Source organism: Dipodomys merriami, unplaced genomic scaffold (assembly GCF_024711535.1).
Source record: "Dipodomys merriami isolate MVZ:Mamm:240054 unplaced genomic scaffold, mDipMer1.0.p SCAF_7, whole genome shotgun sequence".
In the NCBI taxonomy this organism is placed as follows: domain Eukaryota; kingdom Metazoa; phylum Chordata; class Mammalia; order Rodentia; family Heteromyidae; genus Dipodomys; species Dipodomys merriami.
In genome coordinates, this window is record NW_027206290.1 from 45,631,369 (window position 1) to 45,645,666 (window position 14,298).

General features: G+C 43.0%; 1 protein-coding gene across 5 annotated transcripts in view; it reads right to left on the reverse strand.

The window, feature by feature from the left end:
- Positions 1-14,298, reverse strand: part of Osbpl10 (oxysterol binding protein like 10) — a 254,574-nt gene that overhangs the window by 161,952 nt on the left and 78,324 nt on the right. For all 5 annotated transcript variants that reach the window (XM_070006482.1, XM_070006481.1, XM_070006483.1 and 2 more), the window contains exons 2-3: positions 9,353-9,528; positions 5,565-5,644 (exon numbers count right to left, since the gene is read on the reverse strand). In XM_070006482.1, the coding sequence (XP_069862583.1) occupies positions 5,565-5,644; positions 9,353-9,528 (256 nt within the window). The remainder of the gene's footprint in view (positions 1-5,564; positions 5,645-9,352; positions 9,529-14,298) is intronic.

Here is a 14,298-nt window from a genome sequence, read left to right on the forward strand (position 1 = left end):
ATTCTTGTTTCCAATTAACCATCAAAAAACCAGAAGTGGAACTGTTGCTCAAATGGTAGAGCACTTGAGCACAAAAGCTAAAAGACAGCACCCGAGCCCAGAGTTCAAGCCCCAGTATTGTCATAAATAAGAAAAAAGGAAAAGAAATAATAATGTTGGATGTACAAATACAAAGTATTAACTTACCAGTACTTCTGCCCACAGGACTGTTCCTGTCCCATCTCAGTGATTATCAGGTCCATTGGCATCCCTTCCCTAGAACAAGATAAATTGGCTCCCTCTCTGTTGAACACTGAAAGTACATTTATCCACTCCAAGATGGTTCTAGGTTCTCTTAATACTTGCCCAGCCAGGCAGTTCTATGCTGCTTCACTGTTTACACCAATGAAAATGAAAACAAAATGCCTGGTTCTGTTGTTTATTGTTCATGGAAAGTTGGTTATCAGTACGTCCTAATGTGCTGATTCTATACCCTGTATCTCAAATGACAGAAGCACAGGATAAATCTATGCTACATCCAAGAAAGGGGAAGGCTTTCCTTGTTGGCAGTTTCTGCCCATCCAGAAGCAGAAGCTATCAGAAAGAGAAGCCCATCACACACAGAGGTCCATGGCACTGCATCTCTGAACAAGTCAGAAGATCCAAGTTCAATGTTATTGTGGTTTGAACCTGAAATGTCACTTAAGGGCCTAAATATTAAGGTGTGGCTGGCAGATGATGAACCTTTGAGAAGTGACTCACACCCGTAATCTTAGCTACTCAGGAAGCTGAACTCAGAAGATCGAGAATGACTAGACATGAGCGGATTAGTCCACTGACAGATTCTTGACTAGATGCCATTACTGGGATGGCACTGGGACATGTGAAAAGTGTCCTGTCATGGCAGTTTCAGCCCCAACCCCTCCACAATGCTTTGCCTTGTCACAAGCCCACAGCCATGAGGCCAAAGGACCATGGACTGAAAGAAACCTGTAAAACTGTGAGCCAAAATGAACCTTTCTTCCTTTTACAAGTTTTTCTCAGGTGTTTTGTCACAGTAATGGAAAGCTGACTAACCCAGTCTCAAGCTCCCCAGCCTCCTCATTAAGAGCTTCCTCCTGTGTAGACCACAGGAAGTGGAGGAACCAGCCAGCCAGAAACTTACATTTGAAGTAGATTTTCTTAAAGTCAAAGCATTTTCTTCATGGATAAAAAGGATTTCTGTAAGTAAAACAAGTCTGTCATGAAATGCTGTGTAGCTCCATCTATAGAAAATTCTAGAAAAGGCAAAGCTATAGCCAGCAAACCGATCAATAATTGCAATTGCTGAGGGAGACTAACCACAATGAGTAAAAATAAAGGATATCTGGAAGGGAGAGCAGATAGAATTGTGATTCCGGAGATGGTCACATGACTGAATACATCACTGCTGTCATAATGCACTGAATATTACAATTTAAAGACTGAATTCTACTGTATGAAAATTGCATCTCAATATCCCAATAAACCTGAATTCTTTATAGGGAACTGATTAAGCAGTACTCTACCAGTAATTCTCAACAGTGTAAAGGAATATTTTAACCCTCTAAAAGCAATGAGATACCATTTCTGAAAGAATGATTTTTTAATATTAAAAAATAGTGTGTTGGGCAGCAGTGGGACAGTGTTTTCCATAGCCTACTGGGGAGAATCTGATCCACTAGAGAATGAGAAAGAAATGCAGTGAAGGCTTAGCATATATTCTACAACCATTGTGCTGGTTAAGCACTGATTATGCAGCTAGCTAAATGAGATGGCAAGTTTCTACTCTGAGCTTGCCTTCATTTTCCCTACTAAATTCTGCCAGGCAGCCTTAGATTTCATAACATGTCTGCAGATTCCAAGTAGTGCTCATAGCACAAACCTCTCATTGACTACTCCTGGCTGGCATGCGAGGGAGGGTAGCAGCAAACTAGCGCCAGTTCTCTGGTCCTGTTACTCACAGATGAACCAGTATTCTCAAAAACTAACCAGAGAATATACAGGAAGAATATAATTCTCCTTACCCCCATCCTAGTGTTCATGTTTTGAATTCAGGTTCCATACTCACCAGGCAAGGCCTTCTACCACTGAGCTACACAGCTAGCCTTTATTTGCAATAGTTATTTTTGAGCTAGAGACTTACTTCTTTTGCACATTTGATCTTGGATCACCTCATTTATCACATCCCATCATCACTGGGAAAGTTGGTTTGAGACATCACATCCTGCTTCTTCTGACTAGATGGAGTCTTATGGACTTTTCTACCAAGGCTGGCCTGGAACCTTGATCCTACTGATCTCATAGCCCCAGTGTTACAAGGCAATCAGCACAGTGCCACCTATCGACTGCCTATTGACTGAGAAGATGTCTTGCATGTATGCCTAGGTTGGCTGCAAGCTAAAAATCAACCAATCTCAGCCTCCTAAGTAGCTAGGATTACAGGTGTGAGCCACCAGCACCCTGTTTCATATTCTTCTTTCCCTGATTCTAGGATGCATTTACTTCTTCTTTACAGTGATTCATCAAAACACCAAAGCACTCAGTTGGCTAAGTAACCTCAATCCCCACTTCTAAAACAAATTCCAGATGAGTCAAAGACATAAACATAATTGAATTATAAATTCACAAAAATACACTAAAAAATGTTCTTATAATTTTGGAACAAAAGAAGATCTTAAACATGATGCAGGGGCTGGGAAAGTGGTAGAGTGCTTGCCTTGCATGCATGAGGCCCTAGGTTCGATTCCCTCAGCACCACATAACCAAAAAGAAAAAAGCCGGAAGTGGCACTGTGACTCAAGTGGTAGAGCGCTAGCCTTGAGCTGAAGAGCTGAGGGACAGCACCCAGGCCCAGAGTTCAGGCCCCACGACCAGACAAAAAAAAAAAAAAAAAAACATGATGCAGAACCAAAAATCAAAAAGTGAAAACATTGCCGGGCACTGTTGGCTCACACCTGTAATCCTAGCTACTCAGGAGGCTGAGATCAGAGGATGACAGTTCAACCCAGCCCAGGCAGAAAAGTCCATGAGGCTCTTATCGCCAATAAACTACTAGAAAACTGCAAGTGGCACTGTAGCTCAAGTGATAGAGTGCTGGCCTTGAGTTAAAACATTCATAAAGTTTACCATAAAAAAATGAATGTTCCACTTAGCAATAAAAAAAATTTCAAACTCAAAATCTAAATAGCCAAATAGAAGAAAGCATCTATAGTATAAATAACAAAAATATTACATATATATGTATACATAACATATATAACATATACATGTCATATATACTATATATACATATCATATTATGTGTGTGTGTGTGTGTGTGTGTGTGTGTGTGTGTGTAACTTTCACAAACAAGGAGTTACTGCAAATCACAAACAGAAAGTAAACCCAATAGGAAAACATGTGAAGGACAGTAACAGTTCACCAACAATAAAAATAGGTGGACTGAGGTAGAACCTCAGTGGTAGGGTGAATTCTTCATATGCAAAGGTCCTGGTTGCAATCTCCAACACTGAAAATTCAATAAAAGTTACAACAGGCCAATAGACACATGAAGACATATACAAGCATGAGTTCAGAAATGGAAGTAAAAATACTGGGGAAGCCCCATTTGGCATCTGTGACACAGACCTAATGTTGATAATACCCAAGGCTAGTAAGAAGGGAAAAAGAACTTCTACACACAAAATTAGTGAAATCCAAAGTAGAGAGATTTTTTTAGAAGACAATTTAGCAATTTCTATGAAAATTCTGAGGACAATATATTCTATGCTTCAGCAATTTCACCGGAATAACTTCATTCTATAGACATATACCTAGAGGTATAACAATATTTCAGTAACAACGTTTATTACAGCATGATGTATAAGAACAATGACAAAAAGGGAAGAACCAAGGTAGGTAGGTGCCATGGCTCACCCTTACAATCCTACCTACTCAGGGAGCTGACATCTGAGGGTCACAGTTCAAAGCCAGCCAAGGCAGGAAAATCTGTGAGACACTTTATCTCCAATAAACTACTCAAAAACGCTGAAAGTGGAGCTGTGGCTAAGTGGTGGAGTGTTAGCCTTGAGCAAAAGAAGCTGAGAGACAATGCCCAGGCTCTGAGTTCAAGCCCCAGGACTGGCAGAAAAATTAAAAAAAAAAAAAAAAAAGGAAAGAACCAAACATGTCTGTCAATAGTGGACTTCAAGAAACCACTGCCATTCATTTCTGGTAGCACTGGCCAGTCATGCTGACCAAAACAGAGACCCACATTGTATACATGTTGGGATGGGGGAGCCAAGCACAGTGGCTCACAGCTATAATCCTAGCTGTTCAGGGTACTGAGATCTGACAATCCTGGTTCAAAGACAGCATAAGAAAACAAGAGTCATAAGACTCTTATCTCTAATTAAGCAGCCAAAAGCCAAAAGGGGAGCTGTGGCTAAGTGATAGAACGCCAGCCTTAAGTGAAAAGCCAAGCAAGAGTACAAGACTGAGTGCACACCTCAATACCAAAGGAGAGGGGAAACTAAACTGCCCTGCAAAGACAGTGCAAAGTCCAGAGCTACCATCATTCATGGAAAACATAGAATGTCAGAGATGGGAAAGCTTTAGAAGGAGGACCCTTCCTACTATCCCTGAAAGGTCACGTCAGCACAAACCCATAAGGATCATGAATGAGCAGAACTGTCCAAAGCAGGTCAACAGGGGTGTGGCTCAAGTGTAGAGTACTAGCCTGGAAAGAATGAAAGCCCTGAGTTCAATCCCCAGTACAGTCCAAAAGAAATGGCATTGTGAAAAAAGGATTTGGGGTTGTATTTAGAGACAGAACAGCCAAGTATGAGTAAAACATTTCATCCCAGGCCCTGAGCTAGGAAGCAAGCAGGTATATAGGATTATTGAAGTTTGAAGTGTGGATCTTTCTATCAGACATAAGGAATGGGGTGGGGCGGGAGCAACTGGATACAATAAATATGAACTAACAAAAAAGAAGAGCTTTTTCAGTACTGATTTAACAAGTACCTGCTGCTCTGAAGTAGAGCATTTTGTAATATCCCTGTAATTCAGTGGCTGAATTTAAAATACTCGCCTCCTCTCCCCCATATATCTAACACAAGATTTTCCAAGATCCTGGGGAGCAAGTGAAGCATACTGAAGACCAAGTTTCCAGACCACATTTCACACAATGCCTGCAAAGAACATGATTAGTCTGAGGTCATAGTTTATTGAAGGCTTAGTGATAACAACTCATATACAGGGACTGTACATCCAACTGCTCCACCTCCACATGAAGTCAGCAGCTCAAGCTAAATAACAGGGATATTAACTGTGGTCTGCATCAACAACGGAAAGCAATGCAACTGGCTACGCAGAACCAGCCCAGAATATCTGCAGGCCCTTGAAGCCCACCTCTAAGAATGCCCCATTTGCTCCCCACATGGCTTTATGTCCATAGCAGGACAAGAACGAGTTTCCTCCGCAAGAGATAACATGAAAAGCATCTTCTCCAAAGGCACAAGTGATGGGCTGAAAGGAGCCACCCAGGTGACTCAGAAGCCTCTTTCCCACCCAGGGTCACTTACCTTCGAATTCATTTCCATGTGGAATTTGGCACAAGCTCGAAGCTGAGTCACCCAAAACTGTTTCTCTTTTGCATCAGCAGCTAAAATAGAGAACACAGAGAAAGAAATGCTTGCAGAGATTGTTCTCAAACACATCCAACTGCTTTCTATACCACTTGAGGGGGTGAGAATCTAGGGAGACAGGGAGAGAAGGTAATGAGGGAAAGTGTTCTCAAGTAGCTGGAACTTCCAAGAGCTGAATGACAATCCCTTCTCCCCACAAAATTTCTTCTTGCACATTAAAAATCAATTCTGACATGTCTTATAAAAACAATTTTTGTCAATGTTTTAATATCGTCTGAAAAAGTCATTTCTACTTTTTAAAAAAAAGGCAGTAAGAAAGGAAACAAAGTGTTTCCTACCAAATGCCCCTACCTGGTATTGCGAATATCAAGACAGAAGTACAAGCTGATCCATGGCCTTCTGTGATCCAGAGTTGTTCTGGGGAGTTTTTTGAGCATTCACAAACTAAACGCTCCATTGTATGTGTTCGTTGATGATTGCACAGAACAAGAATCAAATGCTACCTTCAAAATACCCAAAATTTTCCCACAGCTGGGTGCTAGTAGCTCATGTGTATAATTCTAGCTACTCAGGAAGCTGAGATCTGAAGATCATGGTTCAAAGCCAGCCTGGGAAAGAAAGTCCATGAGACTCTGAGTTCTAACCAATTACCAAAAAGCCAGAAGAGGAGCTGTGACTCAATCTTGAGTGAAAAAGCTAAGGACAGGCCACAGACCCTGAGTTCAAGGCCCAATACTGGCACAAAATAAAATAGAAAAAAAAATCCCAAAGGACACTAAGTCCAAGTCACTTGCACAATCATATTTTTCCATCTATACTCCAACTCTTTTTTTTTTTTTTTTTTTGGGTCCGGTCGTGGGGCCTGAACTCTGGGCCTGGGCACTGTCCCTCAGCTCTTCAGCTCAAGGCTAGCGCTCTACCTCTTGATCCCCAGCACCACTTCTGGTTTTTTTTTTTTTTTTTTTTGCTTATGTGGTGCTAAGGAATCGAACCCAGGGCCTCAGGCATGCAAGGCAAGCGCTCTATCACTGAGCCACCTTCTCAGCCCTATACTCCAACTCTTGAATAATATATATAATTATTCTTAAATATACTGGACATGTAACTAGTGCTAATACAATCTCAATCATCAATTTACCAGTGACTGCATAAATATTCTATTAGCTACATAAATGCAAAAAAAAAAAAAGATTCCCATAGAAATTATTCTTGCTTACCTAGACCAAAGTATCATTTATTAATGAAATCTGGCTTCAGCTTAACCTTTCAGGGGAAGAAATCTAAAGCTAGAAAATGGGAAATTCTTGGCTCCGGTCCATGTAAGACACGGGGATAGCTGGCCCTTTAAATCCAACCTGATCTGTCCAGAGTCCCATTGTATAAATATGAGAAAGACTGTGTAAGACAGGGGGTGGGGATTAACTTCTGAAAACAAAGGAAGTACTACTACCCAAAGACTTAATACACAAAGAGAAAACAAGACTGCCAGTTCCCAAGGGGAGAGGGACAAGGGGAAGCAATGAACATGCAGAAATGTCCCGGATCTTTCATAGTTGATAAATTCAGGCTAAATTTAGCCCTTGTGACTATTTCATGAGGAAAATAAAACTTTTATGTATGCTATTAAAATTGCCCTTTAAAAAAAACTAGGAGTTTTAACAATCCACAGAATATTAACAACTCAGTGTGAGATGAGAGAGCTCAACTGTCAAATGGCTTAGATTTTTCTTTCATATGGGCTTCTGTCATTTTATAAACCACAGGCAAGAAGTGCCATTAAAGTTTTCACCTGCTATTGTTTCTACTCTGGCAATTTATTAAGCAATAAATAGCAAAGCGAAGCCAAGGACCATATAAATCTAGTCAGCTGGAAGGCGTGCTATGTGAATCTCAAAAAAGAAAGTGTATCTTAATACGTGTCAGAAAAATCAAAAAAAATTTCTTTTTCAACCCAAGGCATTTTCATTTCATAGGCTTTTGGACTGTTTTATTGATTCTGATATAGGATTTGTATATAGACAGTAAAGAAACATGAGCTTACTCCTTCTCTGAGTGGTAGACTTGGGCAGGGGAACAAGGAGAAGATGAGGGAAAGGTGGGATCCAGACCCTCATTACCGCCTTGTCGGGCGGTAATGACAGCACTTGGGACAGGTAAGAAGGTGCTGTCTCATGGTACTTAGCTCTTACTTAGAAAAATATTCTGTAAAAAGGCAGAATTGCCAGGCCCTAGTCACTCACTCCTATAACCAGCTACTCAGGAGGCTGAAATATGAGTATCACAGTTCAAAACCAGCTCTAATAGACCAATCTAAGAGACTCTGATGTATAATTAGCAAAAAGCCAGAAGTACTGGTGAGGCTCAAGTGGGAGAGCACCAGAATGGAGCAAAAAAGCCAAGCAAGAGCACAAAGCCCTGAGTTCAAGTCCCAGTACTGACACAAAAGGAAAACAAAATGGTAGAATTATGAGCTGCATTGCCATTACCTACAAAAGCCCAGCTTGTTTAGGCCTTAGTAAATAACCTGGATTATGTGCGCAGGCTCTGTGCACACGTATGCACATGCATTGCACTGTAAATTTGAATTTTGTCTGCTTTGCTATTTTATTAGAAGAAAACTGGCATAATCATGGCAATGCAGCCATAACAGGATCTTGAAAGAATGAGTGAGCAATCAAATCACAGTGCATTTACAAGGCAATCTGGCATTTCTGGGAGAAGGATGTGCCCAGCTAAACATTGGACTCTCTCAACTGTCAGCTTCATTTCTAAGGATGTCATCAAACATCACTTTTGAGAGGGCACAGGGAAGATAAAAGTGCCCAATGGGAAGTTCATGCCAGCTAGCTTCTCAGTAGGCCTTACCTCTACTTCAGATGGCTCAAGAAAAACTCTAGCATGTGTGTATGTGTGTGTGTGTGTGTGTGTGTGTATAGATACTATAAACCTCTCCCACAATCAGTGAAGACCAAAAATAACATATACTGAGTAAATCCTAGACATCCTCCGAGCTCAGCCACCAGTGCCATCCCTCCTCTTCCTCTATCCTTAATTCCTCAGTTCATCAAAACAAGCAATTCCTAATATCAACTCCACCTCCTCATCCCTCGGGGCAGGGCGGGGGTGGGGGATGGTTAAGAAGAGCACTGACCATTCCACCAGAATCCTCCAAATCCTTGCAAATTAATAAAGTGATTTTTTTAAATTATCATTGAGTAGTTGTACAAAGGGGTTTCAGTTCCACATGTCAGTTTGAGTGCAATGCATCTTGATCAATGTCATCCCTTTCATGATTCTTCCCACCCATTCCCCCAATTTACCTGGTTCCATTTTTCATATGAGTACCTTGAATATTATTGACTGAACTTGAAATGATGCCAGGACCTGGGGGCTCATGCCTGTAATCCTAGCTACTCAGGAAGCTGAGATCTGGGATCACAGACCAAAGCCCAATCCGGCAGAAAAATCAAAAACTCTCATCTCCAATTAGCCAGCGAAATGCTGGAAGTGGAGGTATGGCTCATATGGTAGAGTGCTAGCTTTGAGAAAAAAAAAAAAAAGGTAAAGGAAAGGGTAAGACTCTGAATTCTAGATCAGGTATTAGCACAAAAAGGGAGGAAAAGAGGGAAGAAGAGAAGGAAGGAGGAAAAAATGGGAGGGAAAGACAGCACAGTACCTGTGAAAGGGCCCAGGAGGCCTGCTAGAAGCCTCCCCAGAGCACTCACCTCTCAGCTTGTACATCTCTCCACTGGCAGCGTACACAACCAGCATGTGGGGAGCTTCGTCGCTCAGAGACACAATGGCTCCAGATAAAGACAGCACTCCTCGTGGCTTCTGGTGTTTGCTCTGCTCATTCACAAAATACTGCAGCATGCCAGTCTCAAAATCCAGCACAAAGTACCTGCACAGAGAAAGCACAGCACATTACTACACACTCCCCGCCTGTCCCACACAACAAAGCATTAAAGTCTATCAGGCAGTTCACATCAAGGTATCAAACTCACCAGGCTGGACCCAAGTTCCTCCCAGGACCCCACAGATGTCAACCACAATGTGGAGAATAGACTTTTTGTTTGTTGGTGCCAGTACTGAGGCTTGAACTCATGGCCTAGCACTCTCCATCAGGTTTTGGGGTGTGTGTGTGTGTGTGTGTGTGTGTGTGTGTGTGTGTGTGTGTGTGTGTGTGTGTGTGTGTGTGTGTGTGTGTGTGTGTGTGTGTGTGTGTGTGTGTGTGTGTGTGTGTGTGTGTGTGTGTGTGTGTGTGTGTGTGTGTGTGTGTGTGTGTGTGTGTGTGTGTGTGTGTGTGTGTGTGTCTCTGTGTGTGTCTGTGTCTGTATGTCTGTGTCTGTGTGTCTGTGTCTGTGTGCGTGCGTGTGTGTGTGTGTGTGTGTGTGTGTGTGTGTGTGTATGTTTGCTTAAGTCTGACACTATTACTTGAGCCATAGCTCTGCTTTCGAGGAACTAGTTTTGAAATCAGAATGGATCCTGTACTAGGCCTCTGTGGGCAAATGTTGAGGGTCACTCAAGACTGGGGACCAAACCTAGAAGGTCATCTGGTGTATAATGGCACTATTTCAAACCTCAGCATGGGGGATCAGCAGGCACTGTGACAGCGAAATGCATGCACCTCCGACCTTATGGACATTAGCTAGAATTCAGGAGGCCTCAAAAGATGTAGTACACTTTACCCCCAGCAGCAAAGCTCAGCTTCCTGCCAGTGCTCAGGTACCACAGAGCCAAAGCACCTGGTATGAGGACAAGGCACTGGCAGGGCTTTTGCAGGCACCTAGACACCTTCAGCAGGCCCTGCGTATAGCCTTTTCACATCAAGGGACAACAACAGCCAGGGCCACTGAAGGGAACTGCAAAGCACGCAGGTCACATAGGTGTCTGTGGCTAAATATCTAGCTGAATTATTCTCTCACGGCCATCACCCAGCAAGGCCAAGACAGCTTTCCCTTCTCCACTGGAGGGAACATCCTCAATGGAGACCAGTTTCTGCAGTCTAGACAGCCAAGCAGGGCCCGCCGCCCACCCATCCTTCCCCCCTACCCTGACTCTCTGCCACCTTCACTTTCTGCTCCACCATCCTGGCCTTTTCTCTCTTCCCTCCTATTCACCAAGTACCTCCTATCAAAGGGCCTTTGCACAAGCTGCTTACTGTGACTGGAGCAATTACTCAAAGAGTAGACCACAAACCGACAAGAGTCCATAACAGCCTTTTGAAACCTCCCAACTCTTGGATTTGTTTTAGCCCCCAACCACATGAATCAGAGTGTCCTCAAAGATCAGATGTTTCCATCACATGGCACACAGCTGCCTAGAGTCATGGAGCAGTCCCGGGGTCCTTCCCCACAGGCAGGTAGACAAACACCTTCCCAGAATGCTCAGCCCCTGCCTAGAATGTGGTTCCTTCCCCTTGTAGCCATGGGATGTTTCCTAAGCAAGCCTTCTCACAGCACCATGAAACTCTCCTTCGGCACACTGGCCACAGTGAAGTCCATATTTGTGTGACTGAGTCAATGTCTACTTCCTCCACAATGTGGAGATTAAACTGTCTCACTCAGTGCCCCTGACGCCCCATTGCTATTCAGTCCCCATGGTAAAAGAACTTGGGGGGGGGGGGCGGGGGGAGAAAGTGTACTGAATCCCAGGGCATTTGGATCACACAGTGAGGTCAAAGAGGCATGGCAAAATATTTATTGCCTGTGTTTGAGGGTATATTCAGCACAGGTCAGACACAGCTCACACTACCATCTGGAGTATAGTCCTACCCCACACCCATCTTGGGACTTCAACTCAAGGCCTGTCCCTGAGCTTCCTTGCTCAAGGCTAGTGTTCTACCACTTGAGCCACAGCTCCACTTCTGGTTTTTTAAGAGTCTCTGGACTTTTCTATGGGGTCTTGCTTTGAACTGTGATCCTCAGATCTCAGCCTTCTGAATAGCTAGGATTACAGCTGTGAGCCTCTGGCCCCTGGCTTATTCCTACACATTAATATGGGTCAAAAAACTGCCAAGCACTACTAACTCATGCCTATCATTCTAGCTACCAAGATCTCAGTTCAAAGCCAGTACAGGCAGAAACGTCCATAAGACTCTTATCTCCAATTAATCACCAAATATCTATGCATGGAGCTGTCATTCAAGTGGTAGAGTACCATCCTTGAGAAAAAGAAAAAAAAGCTAAGGGACAGTGCACAGGCCCTGAGTTCAAGCCTTAGTATCAAAAGAAAGTAACTCCTTCAAGGAGAGAAGAACCAAACTAAGTGCTAACTTTGCCTAAGTATAATGGAGTGACCTGGACAAGTGACCTGTATTCAATGTGACTAGCTGCACAGTCACAACACTGAAATAATCCTGAGAGGTAGCAGGAAGGAGAAACCCTGGTACTGTATGCCTCCACCTGGGGACAGAGCCAAAGCATTCCCACTGCAGAGCAGAGAGAGAGGAAGGCAGGGGTTATGTGCCCAAGAAAAAGGCAGAGCAATTTTCTGTGTGATGCTTTCCATTTCTCCACCCACCCTGCCTCTGACTACAAGGGAGAAAAAGCTAACTGGTGCTCACCATACCACCCACCCATGGCCGGGCTTGCCTGCCACACCCTCAAAGCCTCTCGCAGCACATCCAGCAAACACATCTCTATTTGCACAGATCATTTGGAAGCACACACAATGACTGAGTACCAGATTCTCCTTTCAGAAAGGATGGCAGAATAACCAAGTGATGTCACATTATGCAAAATCCTGGGACACATTAATGATTCTTTTTCACATTCCCTATTTTAAAGCTGGCATCTTCATTCTAATCTACTGCCTAGATATGGGGGGGGGGGGGAAACACCTGCTTCCTAAAACCATACAAACACCAATGCACAAGTTGCACTTATTTGTACTGAAGATGGGCATAAATCATTTACTCCTTTTATCAATGTATTAAAATTTTATCATAATAGGTGGGGGCAATGGGATTCTAGCTGGTGAAAAATTCCAGCAAACTGAACAGTATTCTTTTAGGTGCTAGAGTCCTATATGCACGTGTCAGCGTTAGAAAGAGCAATTTCAAATGGCCATCTCCACTGGGAGGAAAGAAATTAATCTTGGCTTCCGTATACATCTCTGTCAGGTACTGCTGTTTGGAGCCTGGAGCTAGATTTGAAGGTCACAGCATGTATTGTAAATAGGAAACTTAACCATATTTCTAGATTAGGCTTCATTAAGCCAACAAGTGAAATTGCTGAACTCCTGAAACATTCCTAAAGTTTTTCCCTTATGGAGACATGGAGACAACTTAACCTATTCTATTACACATACATTTTATCTTTTTATTTTGAACTGTAGTGATGTACAATTCGGCTTCTTTGTAGATAAGCTTAATTGTGTAAAGGAAACACATCCGATGCTATATTAGATTAAAAAGAGTCTGTTGGCCAGGCTCAAGTGGTAACTCATGCCTGTAAGAAGGTTAGAAGCCACCCAGGACAGACAAATCTGGAAGACTCTTTATCTCCACTTAACCAGCAAACAGCTGGAAGTAGAGGTATGGCTCAAATGGGAGGACTCCAGCCAAAAAAAAACAAAGCCATGTGAGAGTCCTGAGTTCAAGCTCCAGTACTTGGCATGAAAAAAAAAAAAAAAGCTAGAGGAGGAAGAATCAAAGGAGTGAAACCAACCCAGGATGATAGAATCCCTTAGCTCTACCTGGCTAGCATCTTAAAGGTACCTTGTTGAATTCTAGGCTGGGAGTCTAAGGCAGGCAGCAGCCCCTTCCTGGGAAAGATAGAGGACTAGCTACTGTCACTAATACCCTTAGCTTGCACACACACACATGCATTCACACACTTCACATTCATACCTGTACTTATATATGCTCACAAAAATGTGTACACGCACACAGTTACTCATCTGTTCACACACATACTCACAACTAACTCATACACATTTGCATACACACTTACACATGCATGTGTACTCACACAAACTCACATTTGCCCTCATTCACTCTCACACACACAGTGCCACCCACTCCTGCCTACTCACAGTGCTGTCTGTCCCAGGCTGGCACTTCTCAAGCTCATTTGACCAACTATAATTTTCTCCCCTTATCCTAACTGCCTCAAAGTTCCTTTAAAGATCTAACCTTCAGGATCTTCACATTGACAAAAGCCTACATTTTCTCTCTGAGGAGAGAACATGTCCACAGCTCCCACCACATCCCAGCAAGAAGAAACTGCATCCAGTCACAGGCTAAAGCTCAGCAATGTGAACTAGCTGAAGTTACAGCCAAACTACACAAGAATTACAAAGAAAAACATGCAGGAGAAGCTTTCCTCTGATGAAGAACTGCACCTATAAAGCCAGTCACGATTATTAAAAAGTCAGATCATTTCATCTAAACGTGAAAGCAAAAATTAAACTGAGTAAAGCCGCCTGAAGGAGTAACAACGGCCATCTTGTCTGAAATAAGCAGGTCTTTCCTTCCAATAGACCTGGTAGTATCAAGACTTCAGATTCCTTAGTCTTGAGGATTGAGGACCAGGCCCCTCACTTCCACAGCAGAGGCCAGGGCCAGCCACAGAAGTGCTACTGATCCCAGTATCCCCCATTGAAAGAAACCAGAGGAACAAATTTCTTCCTGGCTATACGCATCATCCCTGCTTCATCTGCCTCAATT